The sequence below is a fragment of the Platichthys flesus genome, chromosome 14 (assembly GCF_949316205.1).
Source record: "Platichthys flesus chromosome 14, fPlaFle2.1, whole genome shotgun sequence".
Lineage (NCBI taxonomy): Eukaryota > Metazoa > Chordata > Actinopteri > Pleuronectiformes > Pleuronectidae > Platichthys > Platichthys flesus.
In genome coordinates this window covers 7553357-7579366 of record NC_084958.1, presented here as the reverse complement: position 1 = coordinate 7579366, position 26010 = coordinate 7553357, and the positions used below count along the sequence as shown (strand labels likewise).

Sequence of the window (26010 nt, the reverse complement as noted above, 5' to 3'; positions counted from 1 at the left end):
TATAACTTAAATTAATTGAGATTAGACCAACTGGTGTATTGGTCATTTATCACCACACACGTTTTATGCAGATATCTATGAAGATTTTCAGACAACCAGTTCACGGTATCTTCAGGAGTTGTAGATCTAAAAGCTCTCTGAATGTAAATGACCCCCCGTCCATCATGGATGCATTTGCATACAGACTGATCCCCTCTCCACTGTGACTCTTCACGAGTTTGGCAGGGGCCATGCTAACTTCTCTGCTGCAGGCTAACAGTATTCCAGAGGACCAATCAAACTCACAACACTGCAGCAAACCTTGAGACTGGACTCTGATTGATTGTCAAACAAGGACTTTGGACACACCTCAATCTGACAGGAATTTCAACAATCCACAGCCAGACACAGGAACTGGAGCGGAGGGATCAGGTTACCAGAACCACTAAAGAACAGCTTAGGGATTGTTGTCTTAACTTGTTTTTTTCTCTCACTTTCTGCCTCCTTTAATTCTGTGTTGGACACAGTGAGGTGTGTGGACACACGGAACGAGAACAATGTGGAAGGCAGCAGCGTTTATGTTCGTGCTGCTACACACAGATATGCAGGTGATAGGGGATCCGGATAAGACTGAGACAGAAACATCTAAGGTAGAGAACCAGCAGCAGACAGACGGTATTTTTCCAAGTCATGCTGCCTCCTCTGCATACTCCGGTAAGCTGCTAATTGTACCCATGGATGGGAGCCACTGGGTGACCATGAAGGCCATTGCCCAAGAAATGGGTCGCCGTGGACACCGGGTCACCGTGGTGATACCAGAGGTCAGCATACGGATGGGTCCGGGGGAACACTACGACACCGTGACTCATCCCGTTCCCTACGACAAGGCTCACATGGATTCTGTGTTGTCCATGAACAAAGACATGATTCAGAAGTCTGCAGAGCCCTTCATGGAGAAGATGAAGAAACGATTCTCAAGATTCCAGAAAGTGGCAGAAATCCTTCACATCACAGCAGAAAGTCTACTGTTCAATGACAGCCTCATCTCACATCTGGCAGAGCAGGTGAGTGCAAATACAGTGGCCGAACACAACCTCTGGAGATTATGTTACTGAGAAGAAACCCCTTTATCTACTTACTAACTCCACAAACATTTGTCTATATGTGGAACATCTCGCAAACCATTTATATGACCGACTTCACAATTTTGTATTGTAAATTGCCTGAGAAAGTTCAGTGCTGAGTTTTGTGAGATTTAAACAAACAATGCCTCCCTTCTGCTGTACGAGTTATAGATGGTTATAAGTAAGTAAGTATGGTTATTGAGTATATTTGCTCTTTATGAGACAGAGATGCAATAAAAAAACATCGACCCATCATCCTGTCCCCTCACTCTGCAGGGCTTCGATGCCATGTTGACAGACCCCATGGTCCCCACAGGCGCACTGATGGCTCGGAAATTTGGTGAGTTCTTTTTAGTACATTTTATGTTTATTACATTACAGAGTTATTTTAATTCTACATATCTGTGTTATTGCTACTTTGCTCTGTGTGCAATGCCCTGGACATGTCCTTGACAACACAATAATTTCCCATTTTGGGATCAATAAAGTACATATCTACCTGCATATTTGGTCCCCTATAATCGCTGAATCGTTTTCAGGTATCCCCATTGTTAATGTGCTGAGAGGAATTCCATGTTCCTTGGATATAAAATCTTCTGGCTGCCCTGCCCCACCCTCATATGTGCCCCGCTTTTTGACTGGATACACCGATACAATGAGCTTCAAGCAGAGGGTTGTCAACACTTTGGTGAGCATTTGCAGGTAGTTTCACAAATATAGCTGAACTGTGTCGTCCCTATCTGTCGCCTCATACTCCTCTCAGTGATATTCTGAACCTTCCTCCAGGTGTTATCTATCTAGCTTCCGTACTCAACCCTGGACCCCATGCGGAGGGGGGGGGGGGGGGGGGGTGGCACGGGGGGCTGAATTTTAACAGTACTACAATAAATAAGACAATTTATAGATACTTTTTCTTTCCCACGTATTTTTGTGGAAACACTAAATGCTCCATTGATAAATATATATTTGTAATGGTGTGGCTGTAAATCGAAGCTATAGAGCTAACAGTAAACAAGGAATTACATAAATGTGGACTTCACTCACTCTCAGGCCGTACAGGGATGTTGAATATAATTATCCTCTCTGTGTAAATTGTGGCCCTTTATGGCCCCTGAATTAATCAGCCACTGCTCTATTGCATACAGCAATAGAGAAAAGGGGACTCTGTATTTGAGCTAAAATAAGATAAGATAAGATAAGACAAAATAAGATAAGAATATTAATCTTGAAGGAAAACCCTGTGCCATCTTGCACATGTGATTCAATAATGCAAACAATCATCAATTATCTAACATCCTGCTCTGGTGCAATATCGTTTATTATTAATCAATATGTAGAATGAGACTTTGTGTAGAAGATAAGATAAAGTAAAAGTAATAATAAGTAAATAGATAATCTTTCACCGATTTTACTCCATGTGCTATCATCCTGGGCCAGAGCTATGCCTCGACAAATGTACTGTACCACTATCCAACTGCCCAGGGTTTAACAATGGGTTTGTTTAAAGGCAGCAGAAGCTCTTGGTGTCCGTGATGGCCCAGTTAAACTTGGGCTTATTAACTGCATGCCTCATATTTATGAAAGCTCAGCATTGTAAATGTTGAACTCAAATAATTGAACTCCACCTTCAATGATCAACACCTTACTTTGTGCATGTATTTATGGTCCTGACTCCTGCAGGTATCTTTGTGGGAGCCGCTGCTCTGCCGATTGCTGTACTGGCATTTTGACAATATAGCCTTTGAGTTCCTAGGAGAGAAGGTGGGCATCGCTGAGGTGCTGTCAGACTCTGATATCTGGCTGATGAGGTAACATGTTTTTTCTTTATTGATATGCGGGAGAAGAAAACTTGACAACCTGACAGTCAAATATTACACAAAACAGGGGGCTTTTACTGCTGCTCTACTTTCCTTGTGAACGATCATGCCACTGAATGTCAAATAGATCTCATACATTTTCTCACACTGTGTTGAAATATAGGTTGGACTTCACAATGGAGTTCCCACGTCCTCTCATGCCAAATGTAGTACTAGTTGGTGGCATCAACTGCAATGTGAGAGCTCCTCTCCCTGAGGTAAGATCCCCTGTGTTCTGCTTGGGACAAATAGATACATCTATATATTAATTTCCTAAATACTACAAATATAGATCATATTGCTAATAGGTCTATTTTTTAATATTGCAAGTTGAGAAACACAACATTGAGAATAATTGCAAGGGCATTTAAGGGAATCATTATTCCTATTTGTCTAAAAACAAGAAGGTGAATGTAAACACAAAGTTATTATCATTACAATGGTACAAATAAATACTTAATATAGATGTATTTAAATAATGATTTAATATATATACTAATTCAATTTAGATGTATATAAAATTGTATAAATATCCATTATAAAATATATACAAATGCAATTTGTAATTGTACTGGTTTTACTTTTTTAAAATGCTATATAAATAAAGTTTATCATTTTTACTATTATTATTACCCAGATTAATCTGCAAGTTTTATATTTTAACCATTTAAAAAATCTTAAATTTTCAGGAATTTCTTTAGATGAATTTCTCTCTGTTCCTTCAAGATTATCATTTATATTAACGTTAATGTACCATATTAAATGTTATCAGGCTCACCCAATATTTTCTTTCTTTCTAAATAACAGAGAATCTGTTTAGGAAAACATAATTTTAAAAAGAGTGAGAGTTGATTGTGGGTTTCTTGAGTTCATTTGTTTTGTTTTGGTTTGTTGCAGCATTTGGAGTCCTGGGTGTCAGGGGAGCACGGGTTTGTGGTGTTCACTCTGGGCACCATGGTGTCAGATCTCCCAGAAGAAATTGCCTCTATCTTCTTAGAGGTTTTCAGGCGGATTCCACAAAAAGTGAATAAATGCATACATACACATACTGAAATTGGACACGCATTTTATGTCATTGAAAGAAAAATAATGGTCAGATTGCTTCTTTTGACAGGTGATATGGAGATATACAGGTCAGGTTCCTGACAACGTCCCAGGAAACGTGAAGATAATGAGCTGGGTGCCTCAGAATGATCTGCTCGGTCAGTGGATGCGTTACATATCAAATCGTTTCAGACATCTTCCAGTGTTTGGCCTGTTCGACTAACCTTATGCATGTTTTCATGTTAGCACATTCTGGAGCCCGGGCTTTCATCACGCACGCTGGATCACACGGTCTATACGAGGGACTGTGTCACGCTGTTCCCATGGTGATGCTGCCGCTAGGCGGGGACCAACCTGACAACGCTAGGAGAATGGCGAGCAGGGGAGTGGGAGTCGAGTTGGATATTTCTTCTATCACTACAGAAAGCCTGCTTCAGGCACTGAATGAGGTCATAAATGACATCAGGTGAGGGGTCAGAAGGTCGCCATGTGGTTGCCAGTTTTTCGGTCTCCTTTTAACTGGATTATTTCAGTGTTGTGATCCTAAACTCACCTGTTTCATTTGTATGTGTCTAGGTATAGAGAAAATATACAGAAGCTGTCAGCTATCCATAAAGACCGGCCGACTGAGCCTCTCGACCTGGCGGTGTACTGGACAGAATATGCGATGCGCCACAAAGGGGCGAAACATCTTAAATCAGCCGGCCAGAAACTCAACTGGATCCAGTACTATTGCCTGGATGTGATATTGCTCCTAGTTACTGTAGCTCTGGTTTTAGGAATACTGACGGCAAAATGCATGAAACTGTGCTACCGGAAACTGAGCAGGAAAACGAAACTGGACTAAATGTTCACGGAGAGTGTGTAAGAAGAATAAGTGAAGTCATGTGGTGACCAAATAGACATTTAATAAAGAAAACAGAATATTATCACACTCCAGTATGGTCGGGTTTTGAGGGACTACGATGAGCATTAGTGTCCACCCTTCTTTGGTGGGAACAGGGCGTACTCTACAGCCAGAGCCACGGTAAAGGCAGCGAAGCCCCACTTGAATCCTTTCAGCAGCACGTCTGAAAAGGTCACAGCACGAGCGAAGCCGCCAGAGTATCTCCACGCCTCATTACTGCAGAGAGAGGGGAGAACGACAGGGAGCAGTGTCAGGAATCGAACTGGGTACACGACAACGTCATGTTTACCTCATGCAGGTAAAAGTACTGACCGTGCCCACGGGTCCTTGAGGCCCCTAGCTGCCAGCCTCTCCTTCGTGAACTCCAGGGGTGTTCCTTCAACCTTCCACTGTCGCCAATCTGGCATGGACATTTTGCTGGGGCCGTGGTCACCTCCCATTCTGAAACACATACAACAGCAATTTGTCAGTGGTTTTAGTGGTTAAAATCAGCCCTTGGATTTTTATTTTGTGCTTTTCATGTCATCTTTTCAAATGTCTCAATGATTTCATGCAACCAGAAAATACATTGGAGATGGTAAAAATGTTGGTAGGAAAAAGTTTAGTGAAGCTTTGGAATGACCCACTTCTGTGTATGAAGTTATAGTAATGAACTCCAACTATATGTCCATCAAGTTTAAATTCACTGGATCCAGATTTTTATTTGGATCTGCAACAAATTGCACAGTCATAAATATAAGTCAGTCATATAACATATTTTCAATGTAGGTTGGAAAAATAATGTGAACCAGTCAGCTATAACATCATCTATACCCATAACCAAGTCAGGAGTTTGAAACTACATTGAAAAAACACTCAAGACATCATGGGTTTGTACTTCACAATTATGAACTGATGAGGACCATGCATCAGAAAAAACAGACCTCAGCAGACTTACAGGTGTAGATCTGCATTAAACTGGAGACTTGCAGTTATCTCAAAGACTTAGATAAATCTTTACACACTCCGACAAACTGTTAACAGGAGATGATATAGTTTCTCTGCCCAGAAGTGGGAGTTCTCAAAAGAGGGTTCCACAAACCGAACCCAGTGCACAGTGAGGTCAAATGAAGCACATAATAGCAGCTAAATGTTACTAATGATTCATCGGAGCTGGTAATAATGATTGTAAATAGTCTACCGTCCATAAATCATTGACCTGGCACAGAGACCATGGTAGGTACACCATGGCACCACCACCAGGGCACCTTGACAAACAACACAGAACAACACGACTGGGGAAATCTTCTGTGGACTCAGGAGGAAGGCAGGTATGCAAACCAAAATAAAAACATCAGCTCCAATGGGAAGAGTGAAGTACGGAGCGTCATGACTCCAGGTATTTGTGCTTCCTCAGCCCAAACAGCTTGACATCATTGAGAGGAGAATTATACTTGCATGCACTGATGTTGATGGGCTGTCAATAACAACATTTGACCTCCGCAGTAGAGTTTATACGTTACTTCCTGCTTCGCCTGCTGCATTGCCCCTCACCTGAATGCTCAGGAGATTTCTGTTTGGTTGTGGACACGTTTGAGCAGAGAATCTCCTGTTGCTTTCTTTAAACAAATTGTATTGTAATAATGCATAATGATGTCAACATATTGTAACATTATTGGTTACAAAAGTTTATGCATTACTAATGTATAAGGAATATATACTGTTGAGATGATGATGTTTATTGTCCAATAGGTTTCAGAAATACTCAAGAACATCTTCTGACTTCTTCATTACCTCGCTTATCATATAAAGGGAATTATTTTTTCATCATTATCAGCTTGAGAATTGAGATGATCTCCAAGGCTCTGGAAAATGTGTATCTTGGATCACATATTTGTTGACCTTTGACCAATCCAAAAGTTAATCATTTGGAGATACCCTCCCAAGTTATAATGCCAACAAGTTTGGCGAAAGTCCATCCATGCTTCGTGTACATATGTGCAGAAAGGACAGAAAACTAAACAAATTAAATATAACTTTCAAACTGAAGGTGAACCTCCCTCTAAAAGCAGACATGTAAAAAAAAAAAAAAAGAGAGGTGGGGGGTTAAATGTTCTGGTCAGTTTTTAAAACTACTGCAAGGACTTGTGACTCATTTATTTAGAGGTGATGAGGAGTCAATGGAAAAGAACATTGGATATTTGTTATATCTTGGGATGAGATGTCCAAATTTTCTGTTTCGTAAATTATGACAGAATTATACCGATGCTTCTAGCGCATTATTATTAGTATTTATTATTCTACATCAATACAACTTTTAAATAAAGATGTCATCCACGCTGTAACAGTTCCCTACTGCTGTCACTTGGTCCAGCGCTTGTGAATACACGATCACACCTGCCAGACTCTAAAAGTTGCTCTTCCAGTCGTGGTCTTACGGTAAAAAGACAAACGTTTAAAGTTTAATTACACTTATTATGGATGTTTGATTTTATTTCCAAACAAGCAAATATAAAGTAGAATGAAATGGAACATTATATATATATATATATATATATGATATTTTGGAAATTTGGAGGCACAATTGGCTCCTTTTTAATTATGGCACTCATAACCTGATCATATTAAATATTAAAAATCCTTGAGAGGTGACACAGATATTTCACTTCCACCTCTTTCATGGTGACCCCCACTATCTGTATGTCAAGCTTCAGACGATTTTACTGCAGAGTATAGTAGTTTAAAGGGTGTAGTTGGCTCCATTTTGATTCTTTCAATCATAACCTGCTAATATTAAATATGAATCTTAAATAAATGCCTTGGGAGGTGACAGATATTCTCCTCCCCTTGTTGTTGTGACCCTCACTGGCTGTATGAGCCAACCTGACATGCAGGCACTGGGGGTCGTCCCTGATCATCTGACACAAAGCTGACGTTATCAATTCTGAAATCATTGATTTCTCGGGTAAAGTGACGAATAAATTAAATGATAATTTCATACATCGTGAAATCAAACTCGAATTTGTGTGGCGGAGGCGAACGTCGTTAGCTGGACAGCATTAGGCTAGTTAGCTACGATCTTTCGCTTCTTGAATACAACGGTCTCTCCGACACTTCAACTCACGTAGTTCTTCGTGTGAACAAATGTTGTATCAGCCAGTGTGACAGAGTGAAGCAGATGCAATGATGAAATCACATGTATGAAGAAAACACACGAACCTGAGCGGTTTGTTGTGACCTCTGCTGCTGGGCTAAACGTTGCGACAGATAGCAACGATTTACGAGTGCTACGGCCGAGCGCCAGGACCAAAATACCAACGCTTTTTTTCCCCGCAGAGAAATTACAGCAAAGCCCATCCCTTGATTTACAGAAACTGCGGTTTCTCTATAAAATATAAAACTTTATACAATTATTGTTTCGACATTTTACTTCATTGCTTTTGCAATATCAGTTTGACGATTTATGGAAATTATAAAGCAGAAGTTGTTTGAGCATTTCAAAATAAAACACAATATTAATAACACACATTTATCATTAATGGTATCCAGGATGTTAACTCAAAATGTTAATATACACACTTATTCCATAAATCTTCTGGTTTGCTGTTCTAAAAGTAATTTGCAGTCATTGGCATTTTGTGGTAAAATATTTTTTATTATTATTTAAAATTAGTTATGTTTTTTTATTTGAATGACAAAGAATTTTACATTTGCATCATCCCCTTCAAATTAAAATACAAAGGAAAAACAGCTCAACATTTCATTATGTTATGAAAAGATTATGTAATTTTACATCACAACTGCATGCCAAAGACATTCAGTGTAAGGCTTCTGTTCTCCATACATGACTGAACCTTTCCTGATGGAACATTTAGAAATCAAGAATATACCAAAGACAAATAAAAAAACTGCACCAATCAAAAATGATCTTGATTTCAACATTGTACAGCTCTTATTATTGAAACTGTCTCAGTGACACAAAATCACAAAAGCTTCACTATTTTTCAAAATTATTTACAATATTACATTCTTGTTTGTGTCTGTTGTGTTTATTTGCGAAGCACTTTGCAACAATTTAGCAATTGTTTCAAACTTTTACTTACAAAATTACAAAGTTATTTGAGAAAGACAATTGCTCTTCATAATTGATGTCACACACCATTAGACAAGAAACAATTAACTCATGTTGCTACAAAACTTCAAAAAATTATGTACACTACTCTAATAATCAAATTAACTGTCTTACACTAAACATCCATGATGCCCCTTGGCTAATTGTGCCATAATGTATTAGGCTCAGACTGCATCACATCACAATTTGCTTTGTGGGTGGAGCAGGTCGTTCAGAGCATCCAGGTTCTCCCCTTCTGGGGCTTCAGGCCACGAACTATGGTCTGGAGACAAACAGACAGGAAGTTAGAAAATACTGCAAATATGCATTCATACTGCAAAGTGTAGACGAGTGTGTATCTTAAAAGTGTTCATACTGGGTATCTCCCATGGGGAATGGTACAGACTCTGTCCTGCATCAACCCTCAGAGTGGCTCCAGAGATGTAGGAGGCGGTGGGAGAGAGCAGGAAACACACAGCTGATGAGATCTGCAGAGAAACACAGTGAGGATATTACATGACCAGACAACAGCTATTGCAGTGTGGTGTTTTTAATAAGCAGTGTCAGCCATGAATACACTGATTCTTTACAGAGCAAATTATTATATACAGTCAATGGCCACTGACTGCTCATCAGGTGCACCTGTACACTCAAATGTCATGCAATGCAACAGCTCTGCCACAAACTGTATCATGATGTTCGGTTACTTTCAGAGATGTTGAGCTACACTTTTAAGCAGATAAGAGGGCCAATATAAAAAAAATGACTTTCTGTGATAAAATTATTATATTTTCACTTTACAGTATACTTGAACATGGCAGCTACAGTGTGGTTAATGAACTCACATAGATAACTAGTGCAGAGCCTGTTCTAAACCTGCCTACCGTCTCATAACATTAATACTTGCGCACCGTGCTGTGAACGGATCGGGTCCAGTCTACATCCAGGACATGGTGAAACGTTACACCCCAGCCCGTTCACTCCGCTCTGCATCTGCCAATCGGCTTGTTGCTCCCTCACTGCAAGCTAAACACTCATCAAAATCACGCCTGTTTGCTTTCCTTGCTCCTAAATGGTGGAATGAGCTCCCCAATGACATCAGGACAGCAGAAAGTCTACACATCTTCTGCCGCAAACTAAAAACACACCTCTTCCGACTATACCTTGAATACAAATTTAAACTAACAATTTAGTATCAATTACTTATAGCACTTTTTAGTTTAGCTTTTTTGAAGAAATTGTACTTTATTGATTATTGTTGTTCTGGGCTTGTACCCTCATGGTTGAATGCACTAATTGCAATTCGTTTTGGATAAAAGCATCAGCTAAATGAAATTTGATGTAATGTAATGTAATGTCTGTTTGGAATGGGCTGTTTGTTAAGTCTGTGGTAACGCAGGTTGCGGCTTTCTTTCCGAAACTGATAAAGTGAATTGCAGTGGCAGAAGACCTCTCTCAGACAGAGAGACAGACCGACAGATAGATAACATTGCTAAGTTGCAGTTATTGTGTCATTCAGTGGTAACACACCTCTTCTGGTACTCCCAGTCTCTTTGCAGGGCTATATGGAATAGACATCTTGAATAGACTTGGTCCAAGCTCCTTGTAGTTCTCCATTGCAGTTTTGGAAAAGATTGTACCCTGCAACCAGACAAATGCACAAGCTTAATACTGACACAAAATCAAAAAAACTTCAAAACTGATTCTCCACCGACTCATGAATGGTACGTACTGGTGCCACAGCGTTGACTCGGACCCCTGCCGGAGACCACTCGATGGCCAGACTCTTGGTTAGATTATCCACTGCTGCCCTCGCAGCTCCTGTGTGGCTGCACAGGAAAGAGGTGTTACAGGAGAAGAGGAAAAGAGCGTGCGAGTTTGTATGTTTGTGTATGAATCTGGAGGGAGGTGGTGCTTACGCCATGCCCGGGAATCCCTTCCACATGTCAGCGATGATGTTGACGATCACACCTCCGTGCTGTTTCATCCATGAGGCGTAGACTGTGTGGAGAGGACGGCAACACAGTCACAAGAGAGAACTTCAAAACACACTAACTTGGTGTTCGCTGGCTGCAGCTCACCCTCCTTGCAGCAGTGGAAGGTTCCAGTCAGGTTGGTGTCTATCACCGCCTTCCAGCCCTTAGAGGACATGTGCTCTGCTGGGCTGCTGAACTGACCTCCGCCATTGTTCACCAGATAGTCGATGCGGCCAAACTGCTTCAGCACGGAGGACATGAGAGCCTTCACCTGCAGCACACGGAGTGAAATAAAGAGATTATTCCTCACAAGCAGGTGATCACGCACTGGGGCTCAGTGGGAGGGAGGCTCACCTCGTCCTCGCTGCGGATGTTGCACGCTACAGGGGTGACACGTGCGGGGCTGGAGGGAGGGATTTTTTGTCTCATCTCCTGGGCTGCGACCTCCAGCCTCTCTGCCTTCCTGCTGGAGATCACCACACTGCAGCCTGAGGTGAAAAACGTAGTCAGTTTGTCTTGAAAAGCAGCTAATGAGCATAAGAACATGTTGTCTCCTTTGACTCATAAGAAATGTATCATCTTCTTTTTGGAACATTACTAAAGTCTGATTTGTTTCTCCTAAACCTCCCTTAGGATAAATAAGGAGCAAAGAGATGAAAGATAAAAGTTCATGACCAGGAGTTCTTCTGATGTTATCATTGGTTTCTCTGAGTTTTCTTGGGGTTTGAATTGTATCACTGAGACAAATGTCAGATATTTTCTAGGCTTGTAGGTATTTATTTATTTATTTATATATTAACTGATGGAGATGAAGAGTGAAGCCACCACAGTCTCTTTGAATAACTGCTCCTGCTACTTTTCATATGGATGACAGAAGACATTACAGTTGATTTGTTATCATCTCAGATCACCATGTGAAAATTATCTTTATCCAGCAATAACAATGGTGGAGTAAATGTTTGATTAACATTCTTTTGACCATACTAAGATTTATCTGTTCTACTGACAGTTGCAGTCAAAGTTTCCATCGTACTCGCATATAACTCATATCAGTTTTACTTTATTCTGAGCCTCCGCTGGATTTAAACAGTGACACTTGTGTCGGGGGGTCAACACACAGTGTCTTGTTAGTGTGTCGAAGTTCACTTGACTGTTGCTGACAGTCAGACAGATTCTGTTCCCTTCAACAATAACAACCCACGAAAATGACCGAGCCTCGTGCACGCTCCACTCACCCAGCTCCAGCAGCTCAGCAGAAATAGCTTTACCGATACCGGTGCCTCCTCCCGTTACTATCGCGACTTTGTTGTTAAACAAGCCCGGTCTAAAAACACTGGCGGCCGCCATGTTTGCTTCTGACACTGCTGAGTGAGCTTGGCTGCAGAGCTCCACTGTGAGGCCGCCTCCGGTGCAGACTCCGGACCGGAAATCTACTTAAAAACAATATAAATAAAATCGAACAAATACTTCCGGTCAAGGATTTGTTGGTTGAATAATAATTACTCAGTCTTATCAGTAAATAAATATTCGCTATTTATTTATTTTGTCAACATAAGACATTAACTCCGTCCAGCAACATCAATTTGTCAAAAAAAGTAGATCTCATTAATTGAACAATCGGAAATTAAGTCTGTGTTTTTACTTCTCATCCATGATTCACCCTTTTGAAGAATAATTTATTTTTAGGATTTAATTAAAATCAGCTTCATTCAATATGAAAAACTGACAACTGTGGGTATTTCACATGACACACTAAGCTGATCTGGTTACTTCCAACTGTAACCAGCAGGAATGGCTAAGTTAAAACCACATTATTCAAATAATCACCCGCTTATTGTCATGGTTCTTAACATCTTATTTTTAGGCCTATTTATGATATACAGCAGGCCCCTCTGTTGTGCCACGAAAGAACCAATACCTAAATGTACCATCTACTATGCTGCAACGTTAGCAACTCATTTGACTATTATAATGTATATAGTTGGTTTAAACTTTTGTATATTGCTCGACTTGTGATTGTTTATCATTTGGCTTTCCTTGTGTTTTTTATTTTATACACACTCTTTCCCAACATTGATTTCAAATTTGGTTTAAACTGCCTGTGCTATTTCTCACCTTCTGCTGCTGAAACACTTACATTTACCCTGGGTGAGGAGGCAATAAATGACTAATCTTAAAATATAAAAAAATAGCTCTCTGATCTCCATGCTTTAATTAAAGCATGGAGATTTCTCAAGAGCTGTGCAGCCTCTGCCAGTTCCTCTTTCTCCATCTTCAGTGCAACAGGCAGACACTCGGCCCTTTGTCAGAAGTTTTGTGGCAATTGATTCCAGTGGTGTTACTTTGCTGCTATATTAAGATATTCAAATTACTACCTAGGTTAATTTTCCTCAGTAGGGAGCCTACTTTGAGATGATTGTTTTTTATAGACAAATTTAAAATATTATTTTTCCTTTACCCCTTACTAAAATAGCATACTGAATACATTCAACTTTTCTTGGGGTTTAGTCAGTTATTTTCTACTTTCGATAGTTGAAATGTTTTTCATCAGTTTTAAACTAAATACTCAGAAAGCATTCAGTTTTGTGATCTAAGTTTTGGTTAATTAAAGAATGTTATATCTGGTCAGAATCACCATACACCCCCTACCAATTATAGCTTTTAATTTCACCATGATTTTTTATTTTTAGTTTGCACAATTATTCCTCTTATTTTTAAGTGTTTAAGTGCAATAGGTTTTGTTTGTGTAGTGACACAAAAAATGTCCATCAAAGACTGAGTCACATGTGAACCCATTCTATGCTGTTCTACTCATAGCATAAATATCTCAATGATAATCTGTCAAAATTCACTGACACTTGCCCCTTGCATTAACATTAGTAGAGCATACAAGAAATACTCTGGTAAACAGATACGTGGACTTCAGCCATTATTGATGCGAAAAAACCTTGTATCCGTCAAGCCAGTAGCTATATGTAAAAACATCTGTAGTCTAGATTTAAGATATACATGTTTATCAAACAACCATTTATAATGGCAATTTATCAGCATGTGCTACCCTTTTGATCCGACTCAGTGTTCTAAAATTTGCTGCAGATTTATTGGGCAGAGGTTACTTAGAAAATACAGCAACCTGAACTCAGAGTGACCGCACTCAAATCTGTGGGTTACTCACCACTTGCTTAAGGAGCAGTGCAGGTGTTGCCTGCCAACCAAATGCAGGACAGGAGAAAATCCTTTCACCTGCGATACCACCCTTATAAGTTGTAATTAGAGTGCTACGTTATAAAGTAAATGAACGAAGAGACAAACAAGGGATTCCACTCCAGACCGCTTTATTTTGGAGACGTTGGTCATGTCCAGCCGGTTAATTTATAGAAAACTAAGTCCCATATCCACCAGTGATTGATTCACTGGTTTACTGGTCCTTCAACTCCTTCAGTCTCCTGATGGCGGACTTGACTGTGACAGCGGACGTTGTGCTGAAAAATATATAAAAGATTACTTACAAAAGGTTCATTTTAATGAAAAGACCAACCCCAAACCCACAGGCTTTATAATACATATCGTGTCATACCAAACTTTAACTCGACAATTCTTAATAACAAGCTACCCTGAATTTTATTTGGGAAATCTGGTGTGAGGATACTTTGTTTCACTCCATTTTAAATGGGATATAAATTGTTTTCTTAATTTACCATATTATAGTCTAGCATAGACACTTATAATTAATTTAAATGAAACTTTACGCTGTATAATTAGGAGTTCTCTCCACACACTTATTACACATATACACCTATTGAATTAAAAAGAAACCTACTTGTACGTCCAGGCGCCTCCAGCCACTGTCTTCCTGCAGGACCCACAATGCCAGATACCAACAGCCCTCCTCTTCATCTTGGTCTGTAAATATGTGTACAACAGATTAATGACACATAAATACATTATATTGTACTGGTTCAATATACAAACTTTTAGATTGGAATCAACTTTAAACATCAAGATCAGTGCCATCTAATGGTCCGATCCCCAGCTCCTCCAGTCTGCATTCTCAAGTGACAAGATACTTTTATTAAGACACCGACAGTTGAGTGTATGGAGGGGCTCGCTGTGTGTACAAGTGCTGCATGAATCAGTGTGAATGCCTTTTAGAATGGTCCATAACACTAGACAAGTTTTGTGTACATTCACTCCTGCCATTCAATGAGGGCGTTGCTAACACCACATTCTCCAAAACATCAACTTCAACTAGTACAGCCCACTTTGAAGTCTTCCTTACCTTGCCGCAGAAAGAGCAGGTGTATTTAGCGTGCTGGGAGATCTCAATTTTCTTCACCATCTTCCTCAGCGACGCGCCGTAACGCGTGCCGTATTTACCAACGATCCCCACCTTCTTAGTGCGCTTGGCCTGTGGACAAGATAGTGACACAATAAGTAACATTATAGCTGGGGCACATAGTAATACACCCAACACGTCATTTAATTTCCCATAAGATCCGTGTCTTACAGAGTTCTTAAATAATAACTAAACTAAGTTGAAACCCTGTAAAAGTCAGTATAGTATGGGTTACATAATGACATCTGAACGTGTCGGGGACATACACCATGTGGTGTCACTTATTGTATTATTGAACACATTCAGAACCAGCTCCTTCCGCAGAAGTGCAAACAGCTATGCTACACAAGCTTTCGTTAGCATGTTAGCCACATAGCTAACTTCAACCAGATCAACAACCCTGAGCCGAGTCAGGACACGACGGGCTCCAGTGCGACAAGAATATTCCGCTTGACTTTTAAACGGTGGCTCCTATATGGGCTAACACTAGCCACAGTGAAGCTCGCAGCCCGCCCGGCACTGACACCTGGTGAGAGTAGCCATGGTGGCGGCCATTTCTGTCCCAATGGGAAATGAAAACATCGTTTTTCCTGGTAACACAATCACTAATCGTACACAATAAACGATCGGGTGTAAAAGAGGGAACATGACAATTGCACAGAATGTTTCATCGTGTCATTTATGGCACAGAAACCATTAGATTGACGCGGATTACACCGCGGACATTCTTCGCTCACCATCTTTTCAGTGGAGACGTGGGTCCAAAGAGAGAGAGCTTGGTGCGCAGGCGCGATTTACCCCCTCCATTCCGCTGCATTGTGGGACATGGAGTTTTTTATATAACACTACACTAAATTTAAGACATTACGATAAAACTTCACACAAAATAAACAGCTGAGTTATTGCTCTGCTTTTCAGGTTGTTCGACTATGAATAATAAGTCTTTGGAAAAATTTCTAAAAAATAATTGAATGAACTCGTAACTAGGGACGCTTCTGTCGATCCGCACAGGCGCACTCCTGTTATGGACGACAACATCCTCACTGCTCGGTTGAAATGTTTGCCCGCTCGTCATAATGCGGCTTTTGTTGTTAGTTGAAGATATACAACATTAGATCTTTAATTTATTGTGGACTTAGTAAGCGGATATGAAGCTAACACGGAAACTGGTGCTCGCCAAGGCGAAGGCCTCCGACCTGGACAGCGTGAAGAAACTAAACTGCTGGTACGTGTTTACATCGGAGCAGCACACCTCCGGTATAATTGACTTCATGACAGCTGCAGCTTTTATTTGTATATATTATAGTTATGGTAACGTTACTGTCTATTTTTTTTGCAGGGGATGCAACCTTACTGATGTGAGTACTAAAACAGCGGATCGTATTATTATTATATTTATTTATTCTGATCCAGTGGTGGACAGTAACTAAGTACATTTACTCATATACTGTACCTAAGTACATATAAGAGTTGCTTGTACTTTTCATTAGTAATCGGCTTTATACTTTCGTCTCCACGACATTAGTCTGACAGCTATAGTTTTCATATGTCAGTGTAACCATGTCTCCAGATGTGTTGATTCTGAATGTTTGTGATTAAACTGGAGGACAAACTGCTCGTTTAAGTGTTGAGAACATTCTAAATTAATTATTTTAAAGCCCTCTTGAATCAGCTGGAAAAGGATCAGCACAAAGCTGAAAATGTTTCATGAGCTCAAGAAAAGTTGAGACTCTTTAGAGACATGTGCTTCTCACAGATGTGCTTATCCTATATAAATTGAAGGATTTCTGTAGATTAAACTACACAACAGTATATAAAGTAGTTCAAATGAGCTCAGCCTGAAACATCTCCAGAAACATCGACAGGAGTACCATGCACTGTTGTTCTCTATTGTTCATAACATAAATGCTCCTTTATACTCTGTCCTCCCAGATTTCAATCTTCTCTCAAATACCCAACATTACGGTGCTGACACTGAGGTGAGTAAGACACATGTTACTGTTGACACTGACATTACTATTACACAGAATTATTCCGCATGAACGCTGAATCCTGGCCGTGATCTTCTTCCTCCTCTCTCTGCAGTGTCAACTGCATCTCGTCTCTTGCTCCTCTGGCTGATTGTCTGTCTCTGTGTGAGCTCTATCTGAGGAGGAACATGATTCCCTCTCTCTCCGAGCTCTCGCACCTGCGCCCGTTGACACGTCTCCGGGTGCTCTGGTTTGCCGAGAACCCGTGCTGTGGAACAGATTCTAGACAGTATCGGCTTACTGTGCTGCGCTGCCTGCCTCATCTCCAGAGGCTGGACAACCAGGGTGAGTGTGCAGATGACTTTGATGTATCCAGGTGATTTGGATAAAACACATATCGGTGATGAGGTGATGTATTAAGGCACACCTGTATGTTGGCGAAGCAATCTTACCTCAGATTCTGATCTGACCACATGATCTTCAGTACAGATAAAGTCAGTTGTCATTTAAAAAAATTATCATATTGGCTTAAAAGTTGAAGTTGTAAGTTCATTTTTGACCTTGAAACCAGCAGTTGACAAAACAATGGCACTTTCGCGGCTGTTCTGCATCTGTTGTACAGCTCACACCTGTGATGTGTATGATGTTTTGTGTATAAAGTAGTGACAGAGGATGAGATGGCACTCGCTATGATGGAGGGTGATGTGGTCACCATGCCGCCAGACAGCGCCCCAAACCAGCTTTCTACAAATGGACTTCCAGAAGCAGAGACAGAGAATGACCCGCTCAACTACAACATGGAGGAGACTAAGTAAATATCACCAATAAACACAAATGATCTAGAATAGCACTCAGTAGAGCTCATATCTCAGCCAAGGCCCAACTGTCTCCTTTCATTCAATCAAGCTGTACTAAATTAAAAACGCTCACAGAGATCATTCTGCTCAAGGTGCCTGATTATTGTCATCAGTATCGATGAATATTCTCTGTTAAAACTGTGAAAATCACACCATGCTGAAGAAAGAAAAAAAAAGCTGAAAAAGCTGCCAGATTAATATTGACATTATAAGATAACATATTCCTTTCTTTTTTTCAGTAAAATCAGAGAAGGGTTGGGGATGAAGCCCCTTTCCAGAGACAAGTTCTCCTCTCTGTCCTCTCCATCAACCAAAGAAACCAAATTATCTATGAAAAAGGTAGCCTCTCGTCTCCTAACACAACTCAAAGTATGTTAAATGCTCTATACATGTCAGCCATTAACTGATCGCTTTGATCATATTTCCAGACACACACCCTTGATGCGGTGCTGCTGTTGCTGAACGATTTGGACGAAGAGGAGCTTCGCTTTGTGCACACAGCAACGCAGAACAGACTCCAGACGTACACACTGGACCCAGAAACACTCAAAGATTCATTGCAGTCACAGAAAACCACTGACATCCAACACTGAAACAACATGGTCCTAATCGTACTGTTTATAAATACGGATGACATGTCAGCTTCCTAAAAAGTGAAGCCAAAGTATCTTCTTCGCCCCCTGGTGGTGTGCTGCAGACATCTCATCCATAAGGTCTATGCTCCTAACCCCCTCACACATGCACACATGCTCTTGCTGATTCTAATAAGCACGTCTTCATTGCACGTCGCATGAGGAAGAGAACTGAATAACTTCCTCAGCTTTTTTTTTTTTTGGAGCAGCATGCCTACCTGCCTTGTAAGAACAAAAGAATGTATGTATTGCTAAAGGTAAATCTATTTCCGTAATGAGAGAATAAATTGCTATTCATTAACTTTCACTGTTTTATTTTAATTACACAGATGTTGGCAGAAAACATGTACACATTCAAGCACAGTGAATATCACAATGCTACAAAGGGACATTTAGTTCATCAATAATTTGACTTCAACTGTGCAGAGCCTTGTAAGCTGTGGCATGTCTTGTTTTAGATGTAACTAAGCCTTTGTATCAGTGACTGATCCAGTCAAAGTGTCTCTGCTGGGACAGCCAGTTCATGAACTCAATTTAACAGGAGTCTCAAGCTTCCTCTTTTCAGTCGCCCTCCTCGTTCTCCAGGAAGTCCATCAACGTGTTTGCATCCACTGCGACCATCAGGTACTCCACTCCATCTGCACCCTTAAAAATCAAGGAAATATATGTTAGTGAGGGACACTAGAGTCTGAATAGGGTTATAACACCAAGGTGAATACTAAATCGAGCTCCACCTTGCGTGTGCGGATCAGTTTGTGGTCTCTGAACTCTGTCAGCTGGGTCCTCAGAGTGAGATCGGAGTTGACCAAGAATGCCTCTCGACAACGCTGGTAGAAGTCTTGGAATGACAATCCTGCACATAGCGACAGGAAAACACTAAAATCATCAATATAAGATTCTTTCAGACATGAGCTGAACTCCATGAAAACTCCTGAAATTATCCAGAGGAGCTGTATGTGAGAACATGAATGTCCAAGTGAGAGCCTATGGTCATTCTCCAGAGTTGCTCCTCCAATTAAAAACTCAAGACCCAAGTGTGCAGACATTCTCCAGGGTTCATGTCTAAAGACAGCTATAGATACATTTCAAGAAAAAAATCTATTCAGCATTTTGAAGATTTGAACCTGTGTGTACCTGTATATGAAGGATTGTCTTTGTTTTCCAGCTGAAATTTCACCAGCAGTTTGAAAATTCCTCTGCAAAAAGAAAAGACACGCATGAGAACTCTAGAGACAATGCATAAGCCATTTAACAGCTCGTCATATCATCAGGTAGGTTGTACCTGGCATTGGATGTCAAGCTACGGAGCACGTGTGTGAGGGAGGACAGCGCAAGAGCGCCGGTCTGTTGCACCAGGAGAGAGTTTTCATACGACGTCTCCTCTGAGTAGTGCTGGAACGTCACACACTCCCACCACAGCCAGTTAAACTGACTCTGCTTAAACTGGTCCCACACTGGAAAGAGATAACAGATTCAGCTGCAAGCATCCATCACAACATAATTTACCCGGCAGTATACACACACAAACTCACCCAATGGAGCGTTGATGTGGTCTAAAGAAGCCACTAGGTGAAGGTTGGGGAGGGATGCCAGCTGCCCCAGTGCACTCTGGATTTTTTCTCCACGCATCATCGGTCCATCGATATTATGGATTAGCAGGTACACGTGAAGATCTGGGCCTGTGAGAAAATGCTTCATTGTAAAGGTACACAATTCCAAGTGACACAAGCTATATGACAGAGACCCATTTCACACCTGTTATTAAAATGTGTCCTAAATGTGACTCTTTTAAATGCAGTCTCTGAAGGATGCAGCTCCTTAATTAAAGACACATCTTCTTCGTCACAGTGGGTGTGTGTGTGTCTGTGCCAGCAAGTGAGAGAGATGGCAGTAGAGAGAGAGAAGTTAGAAGGGCCTGAATGAATCAAAGAGCTGTGTGCAGTTCTGCTACATATAAATACTTTACCCATTTATCAGTGTTGTTTTGGTTATGGCCACAAACAAACCATTGTATGTGCACTGAGAAGAGTAAAAACCCGTTCAGCACATTGTGAAACTGCAGTGGGTCAGAGGCACTTTAACGTTCAAACAGCTAGAAGAATGTGGCCACGTGCATACACCACCACCTCTGAATGTGGTCCGAGTGATCAGATCCTAGGTCGCACTCAGGTGCATTCAGAATTGTCAGATTAACACTCACTGTCTTTAAGGGCCTGTGTGACAAACTGGATCTGGTCGGAAGGTGTTCGGAAACTTCCCTGGTGCTCCAGAATCTCACATGTCAGAGCATTTAAGATCTGCAATGAAATGATTGATAAAGAAAAACAACATAATCCAACATCATCAATATTGTTTTAGTGTTTCCTCTTTGAAATTTCAACAATTTGACATTTGTTCCACTCGTTCTCCAGTTTAAGACTTTCATTTATGATTCAGACATTTGCCATCATACTGACCGATTTAAGAGTAATGGAAGGGAAGAATCCATTAACCACAAGGTGGATCTCTTGAGCCAAGTGAGACACACGGAAGTCCTCCAGCAGAGCTTTTTTACTCCCCAAACCATAGACGAGCACACTGAAACCCAACCTACATGCAAACACACACACATTTTTGTCTTCTACCAGTTCTCATAAGCAAAATCCACTAAGCTAAGAAAAAGCATTCGATAAAGAATATCCCACTTACTGTAACTGTAACATCCATTTGCTGAAGTACTTTTCATGTTTGCTGTGGAGCTGCTGGATCTCTTTTATGTAGCACGATGGCTTTCCCTCCAAAAGCTGCACCAGCATCTCCTATTAACACAAAATAATCACAAATTACAGATCACATATTTGGGAAAGCAGCATCTTTAATAACATGTAGGCTAGAAGCTGTCATGCACTGACCCTGTCCAGTTTAGGGGTGTGTAAACGCTCGAGGGTGCGGTCTGACGTCAAGACTTTTGAGCTACCATGGGCCTCAAAATACTCCTCAACCATACTGGCCTGGTTGACGGGCTCAGGCGTGTTCTTGCTCTTCTTGGCAGGAGTCTTGTAGAGAGCTGCAGATAAACCTTTACTTGGTGTTCGTGGAGTCTTCACATTTTCCTTATCCTCTTTCTTCACTTTCTGCTCTTCTTCCATTTCATCTCCATCATCCTCCCCAGAGTCTGAGGGCGACAGCTCACTGTCGCTTTCAGAGCGAAGGCTTGGATCTAAAATTATCAGAAAAAGTAACACCATACTTGGATAACTGCTTAAGTCTCAGTGAACATACATGACTTAGAGTATCAGTAACGCCCGGGCCACACTGGATGTGTGGGTTGCGTCCGTATCGTGGAACGTCTTGCTTTTCATTTCAGCGTCCATATCGGGTTAGAGCTGCAGCACTGCCTGTATAAGCTGCGTGTATCAGCGTCTTCAAGAGAGTCAGGGTTTCTCCTATTTTCTATGTTTATCCGTCAAAAATGTCCAAAACATAAATATTTTCAACACTTCCTCTACCCGTTTCAAAGTAAAGTAGTAGAGTCCAGTGGGTTAGAGCAGCTACTCTCATTCTAACATAAACTTACTTGTGATTCTCTTCCTGAGCCTGTGTGGTGTTGTGGAGACAAACTGGACCTTCTTGTTCTGTCATACATGAAACAAAGATCACAATGGAAAAAAAGATTTTCAACATTGCAGCAGAGCTACAGCTGAGAGAAAAATGAAAAAAAAGATATGAGCCTTCGAGTCTCACCCTCTGTGGTGTCCTGCTTTCAGCTCGGTGGTCTACACAGCAAGGGAGAGAGAGGAAGCATTTTGCTTTGATTGTGTGTAAATCGACAAAAGACAGGATGTGCACAGATTGATAGGTAACTGGACTCACTACGTCCTGTTCTCGTGGGAGTGGAGGGTTCAACTTTTGGGGTCTTGCTGAAGGTCACGCCTTTTCCAGGAGTCCGCGCCAACTCGCATGCTAAGATTAAAAACAAAAAAACTTGTGTAAAGCCTGTAAAAACAGGTAATAACCATCTGATGAGTCTAGTTGATGCGACACAATATAATAAGTGTGATACTAGTGGAGGTTCTCACCAGTCTGAGCCATGCTGTGTCCTCGTCTGTTTTTCTTAAAGGTGAAAATGGAGGATCCAGCCACTCTGGACATTCCCTCATCGTCCTCTGTTAACAAAGAAAGTAAATAATGCATCACTTACAATAACTACTTTTATATCATCATCTGCAGCACTCAAGTGCAGCAGTTGACCATGTGTATAATAATATTCTATCCTCTGATGCAGTGCTGGGATGGAGGGTAAAAAGTACATTTACTTTTTTCCTGTGCACAAGTATATTTTTCATGAGCCTGTACTTTACTTAAGATTTATATTTTACTTTTCACTTTTACCCCACTACATATATCAACAATTATCTGTTTAACCTAATACACTACATTTGTTTTTTATATACAGTCTATGGCTGCACCTTATATACTGACAGGAACTGGCAGAATTACGCTAAAACTACTTGGAGTGAATCCCAATCAGGGGGCCGATCTAGGGTATTGCCAGGCAATCTGTAACACTTTGGTATGATTTCTCAGAGAGCAATTAATGAATCTTGATGAAATCAGATACACAAATAAATACAAGGGCTAGTGACTTTAAATATGGTTTTATAAGGGGGCTGTTGGACCTCGCAGGAGGTATTTCTCTTCTAATTTTGCATTATATGGCTCCAGTCAGTAAAAAGTTAAATATATACTTTAGGAAAATATGTGAGCCCTCTAACATATATATTTGTATATTCCAAATTGAAAAGGGCTGCCTATCAGAAAGGTTGACCACCAACAGTGGATTACAATTGACAATTGTCTCACCCACCTTCTGTATTGTCTGCCCCTAAAGCGTGAACATAATTCTGCTCGTCGAAGACTTCATTGTCATCCTCATCATCCTCTTCTTCTTCCACTCTGGTCCGCCGTCCTGTTGGGCTCTTAAACGTTACCATCTTCTGCACAGAGCCGCCATTACTCTGAACGCCTGAGAGTCACACACACACACACACACACACACACACACACACACACACACACACACACACACACACACACACACACACACACACACACACACACACACACACACACACACACACACACACACACACACACACACACACACACACACACACACACACACACACACACACACACACACACACACACACACACACACACACACACACACACACACACACACACACACACACACACACACACACACACACACACACACACACACACACGGAGGAGGTCAGTGAGACTGAGGAGTCATTGAACGTATCAATAACTAACACACTGAAGTGACTCGGCTGTCCATACCTTCCTGTTTGTCCACAATGTGCTCCAGAACGTCCCCATCCCCGATGAACTTCACCTCCAACACGCTCATGACTGTAGAGACACACAACGTACACAGTGTTATGAACTCAAAAAACACACTCTCCAGAACTTATAAGGTCTTTTAATTTGATCATGTTATCCGTTTGATGCAAATACTGAGTCAGTTACATAGCAACATTCTCTGGCAGTAACCTTCTGTTTCTCCTCAGCGTTCAGACTGAAGGAGGAGTCAGATATAAGCAGTATCCTAATTCAGAGGATGCGTCCTTCAGAGACTGCATTTAAATACCGATTTCCACACTAGACTGTCCTATTTCTTAGACTCGTTAAAATGTGGTGGACAAATGCATCACAGTGAAACAATGGCTCCAAATGGTGGATCCTTCCCGCCCTAACTTACTCAGGGATTCATTGCACTTCAGGGAAGAACCGTTTTCCAAAAAGGTAATGGTGCTGGTAAGCAACGAGACGTCCCTGCTTGAGTATCAGGCGTCAACTCAACTGAACAGCACACGGTATACATGTTAAAAAGGATAATTCAAACTTTCTCGGCCTGTCCAACACAAGGTAACAGCAACAACGAGCTGACCAGGGAAATCCTCTGTAGACAAGACCTTCTCATTCTGGTGCGATCTACTTGGCTCATGAAGGAGGTGGTCTTAGGATTCCCCCCTTGATTTGAGACACATCTATGGTGTGACGTTCGCAGTCAGAGACATGATATGCTAAAACCCTTTCTGATTGACCCATCACCTCACGTAAATGCATTACTACTCTCTTTTAAATGTAGTGTAAATACTGTAAAGTAGTTAGTATGTTTTTATTTTCAATAAAGTAAAATGATCCACCCGTAGCACCTTAAACACTTTTATAGAGGGCATTTTCTATGTGCCTGTCTTTTGCCTACACTTATGTATTTGGTGTAAAACAGTAGGAATATTACTGCCACATGTCAAAAGGTGCATTGTGCAAAAAAAAAAAAATCTAACAAGGAGGCTCCAGACTTTCCCCCTGGTTGCCATGATGACATGCTATCTGTGCTCGATTGATGAGGGCTTTTTATCTCCCCTACTACTTAATTCAACTCAGACTGGAGTAAACGAACCTGAGTCCCCTGTAATGAAAGCAGTGGCTCAGTCAGGTTTACTGGGAGAGTTTGTGAAAGCGGCCGCACATCGTAACACAGTGTGTTCAGAGGAGAGGAACCTCACAGCGACAGTAAACTATAGATCATAGAGAAGCGTAATCAAACTTACTGGAGGATGTCAGTAACCGTCAAGAGGAACGTCAACAGAAGCTTCACAGCCTGACAGAGACACGGGGGGACGACGTGACAACTTCCCGCGCCGTCCTCCTGATGATTTTAAACCACGTGACCAGTGAAAGGTCAACCGGCGGCCAATCAGAGCGCCCGCTTCGGTGAAACAGCAATTCCCAGAATGCTCTTCGGCAGACGAGCCAGCCCAGCAATATTCACAGCTGAATTTAGAGTGAATCTAGTTTTATTATCAAAACCAATATAAACCCAAATAAAAACATTATTACTACTGCTACTTATAATAATAATAATAATAAAACAGTAATAGTAATATGGAAATAATTCTTGTTGATGAACTTTCATTAATTCATAAAAAATCGAAACAGTACGTGGTTATTCATATGATTAGTTATCATGTTAATAGTAATAATAATAATAAATAATAATTATGATAGAAATAATACTAATAATTACTATTGTTGTTGATGATTAACATTTATTGTTTATACTTTGAAAAAAATCTGTTCTTGTTTTTATTCTTATTCTTAAAAAGAATAACAATAATACTACGAGTAAGATAATATTAAGTGATAATAATCGTAATAATGACAATA

General features: G+C 40.8%; 6 protein-coding genes across 6 annotated transcripts; 2 read left to right on the top strand and 4 right to left on the bottom strand.

Moving 5' to 3' along the window:
- The first annotated feature begins 351 nt into the window (after positions 1 to 351).
- LOC133968421 (UDP-glucuronosyltransferase 1A1-like) lies at positions 352 to 4937 on the top strand. Its single transcript, XM_062404421.1, has 9 exons — positions 352 to 1043; positions 1380 to 1443; positions 1643 to 1791; positions 2784 to 2911; positions 3084 to 3177; positions 3857 to 3982; positions 4074 to 4161; positions 4250 to 4469; positions 4580 to 4937. The coding sequence occupies exons 1-9, from the start codon at positions 537 to 539 to the stop codon at positions 4848 to 4850; spliced, it is 1647 nt and encodes a 548-aa protein (XP_062260405.1). The 5' UTR covers positions 352 to 536; the 3' UTR covers positions 4851 to 4937.
- On the bottom strand, positions 4892 to 8262 carry ndufb3 (NADH:ubiquinone oxidoreductase subunit B3). The gene is made up of 3 exons (XM_062404440.1): positions 8109 to 8262; positions 5223 to 5351; positions 4892 to 5126 (listed from the first exon to the last, which is right to left on the bottom strand). Exons 2-3 carry the CDS (start codon positions 5348 to 5350, stop codon positions 4976 to 4978), a joined length of 279 nt encoding a protein of 92 aa, XP_062260424.1. The 5' UTR covers position 5351; positions 8109 to 8262; the 3' UTR covers positions 4892 to 4975.
- A 261-nt stretch (positions 8263 to 8523) lies between these two features.
- Positions 8524 to 12379, bottom strand: pecr (peroxisomal trans-2-enoyl-CoA reductase). The gene is made up of 8 exons (XM_062404433.1): positions 12212 to 12379; positions 11331 to 11464; positions 11082 to 11247; positions 10920 to 11001; positions 10733 to 10829; positions 10531 to 10641; positions 9377 to 9488; positions 8524 to 9283 (listed from the first exon to the last, which is right to left on the bottom strand). The coding sequence occupies exons 1-8, from the start codon at positions 12321 to 12323 to the stop codon at positions 9201 to 9203; spliced, it is 897 nt and encodes a 298-aa protein (XP_062260417.1). The 5' UTR covers positions 12324 to 12379; the 3' UTR covers positions 8524 to 9200.
- A 1915-nt stretch (positions 12380 to 14294) lies between these two features.
- Positions 14295 to 16173, bottom strand: rpl37a (ribosomal protein L37a). The gene is made up of 4 exons (XM_062404439.1): positions 16050 to 16173; positions 15256 to 15384; positions 14797 to 14879; positions 14295 to 14458 (listed from the first exon to the last, which is right to left on the bottom strand). The coding sequence occupies exons 1-4, from the start codon at positions 16050 to 16052 to the stop codon at positions 14395 to 14397; spliced, it is 279 nt and encodes a 92-aa protein (XP_062260423.1). The 5' UTR covers positions 16053 to 16173; the 3' UTR covers positions 14295 to 14394.
- Positions 16174 to 16328: 155 nt separating this feature from the next.
- On the top strand, positions 16329 to 19078 carry cfap410 (cilia and flagella associated protein 410). Its single transcript, XM_062404435.1, has 7 exons — positions 16329 to 16537; positions 16652 to 16670; positions 17245 to 17291; positions 17398 to 17627; positions 17943 to 18093; positions 18379 to 18478; positions 18568 to 19078. Exons 1-7 carry the CDS (start codon positions 16461 to 16463, stop codon positions 18730 to 18732), a joined length of 789 nt encoding a protein of 262 aa, XP_062260419.1. The 5' UTR covers positions 16329 to 16460; the 3' UTR covers positions 18733 to 19078.
- Positions 19069 to 25502, bottom strand: orc2 (origin recognition complex, subunit 2). The gene is made up of 16 exons (XM_062404420.1): positions 25395 to 25502; positions 24118 to 24189; positions 23618 to 23776; positions 22830 to 22916; positions 22624 to 22713; positions 22495 to 22526; positions 22328 to 22385; positions 21663 to 21970; positions 21460 to 21569; positions 21228 to 21360; positions 20972 to 21068; positions 20304 to 20450; positions 20054 to 20225; positions 19906 to 19967; positions 19506 to 19624; positions 19069 to 19416 (listed from the first exon to the last, which is right to left on the bottom strand). Exons 2-16 carry the CDS (start codon positions 24185 to 24187, stop codon positions 19333 to 19335), a joined length of 1728 nt encoding a protein of 575 aa, XP_062260404.1. The 5' UTR covers positions 24188 to 24189; positions 25395 to 25502; the 3' UTR covers positions 19069 to 19332.
- Between the last annotated feature and the right edge of the window lie 508 nt (positions 25503 to 26010).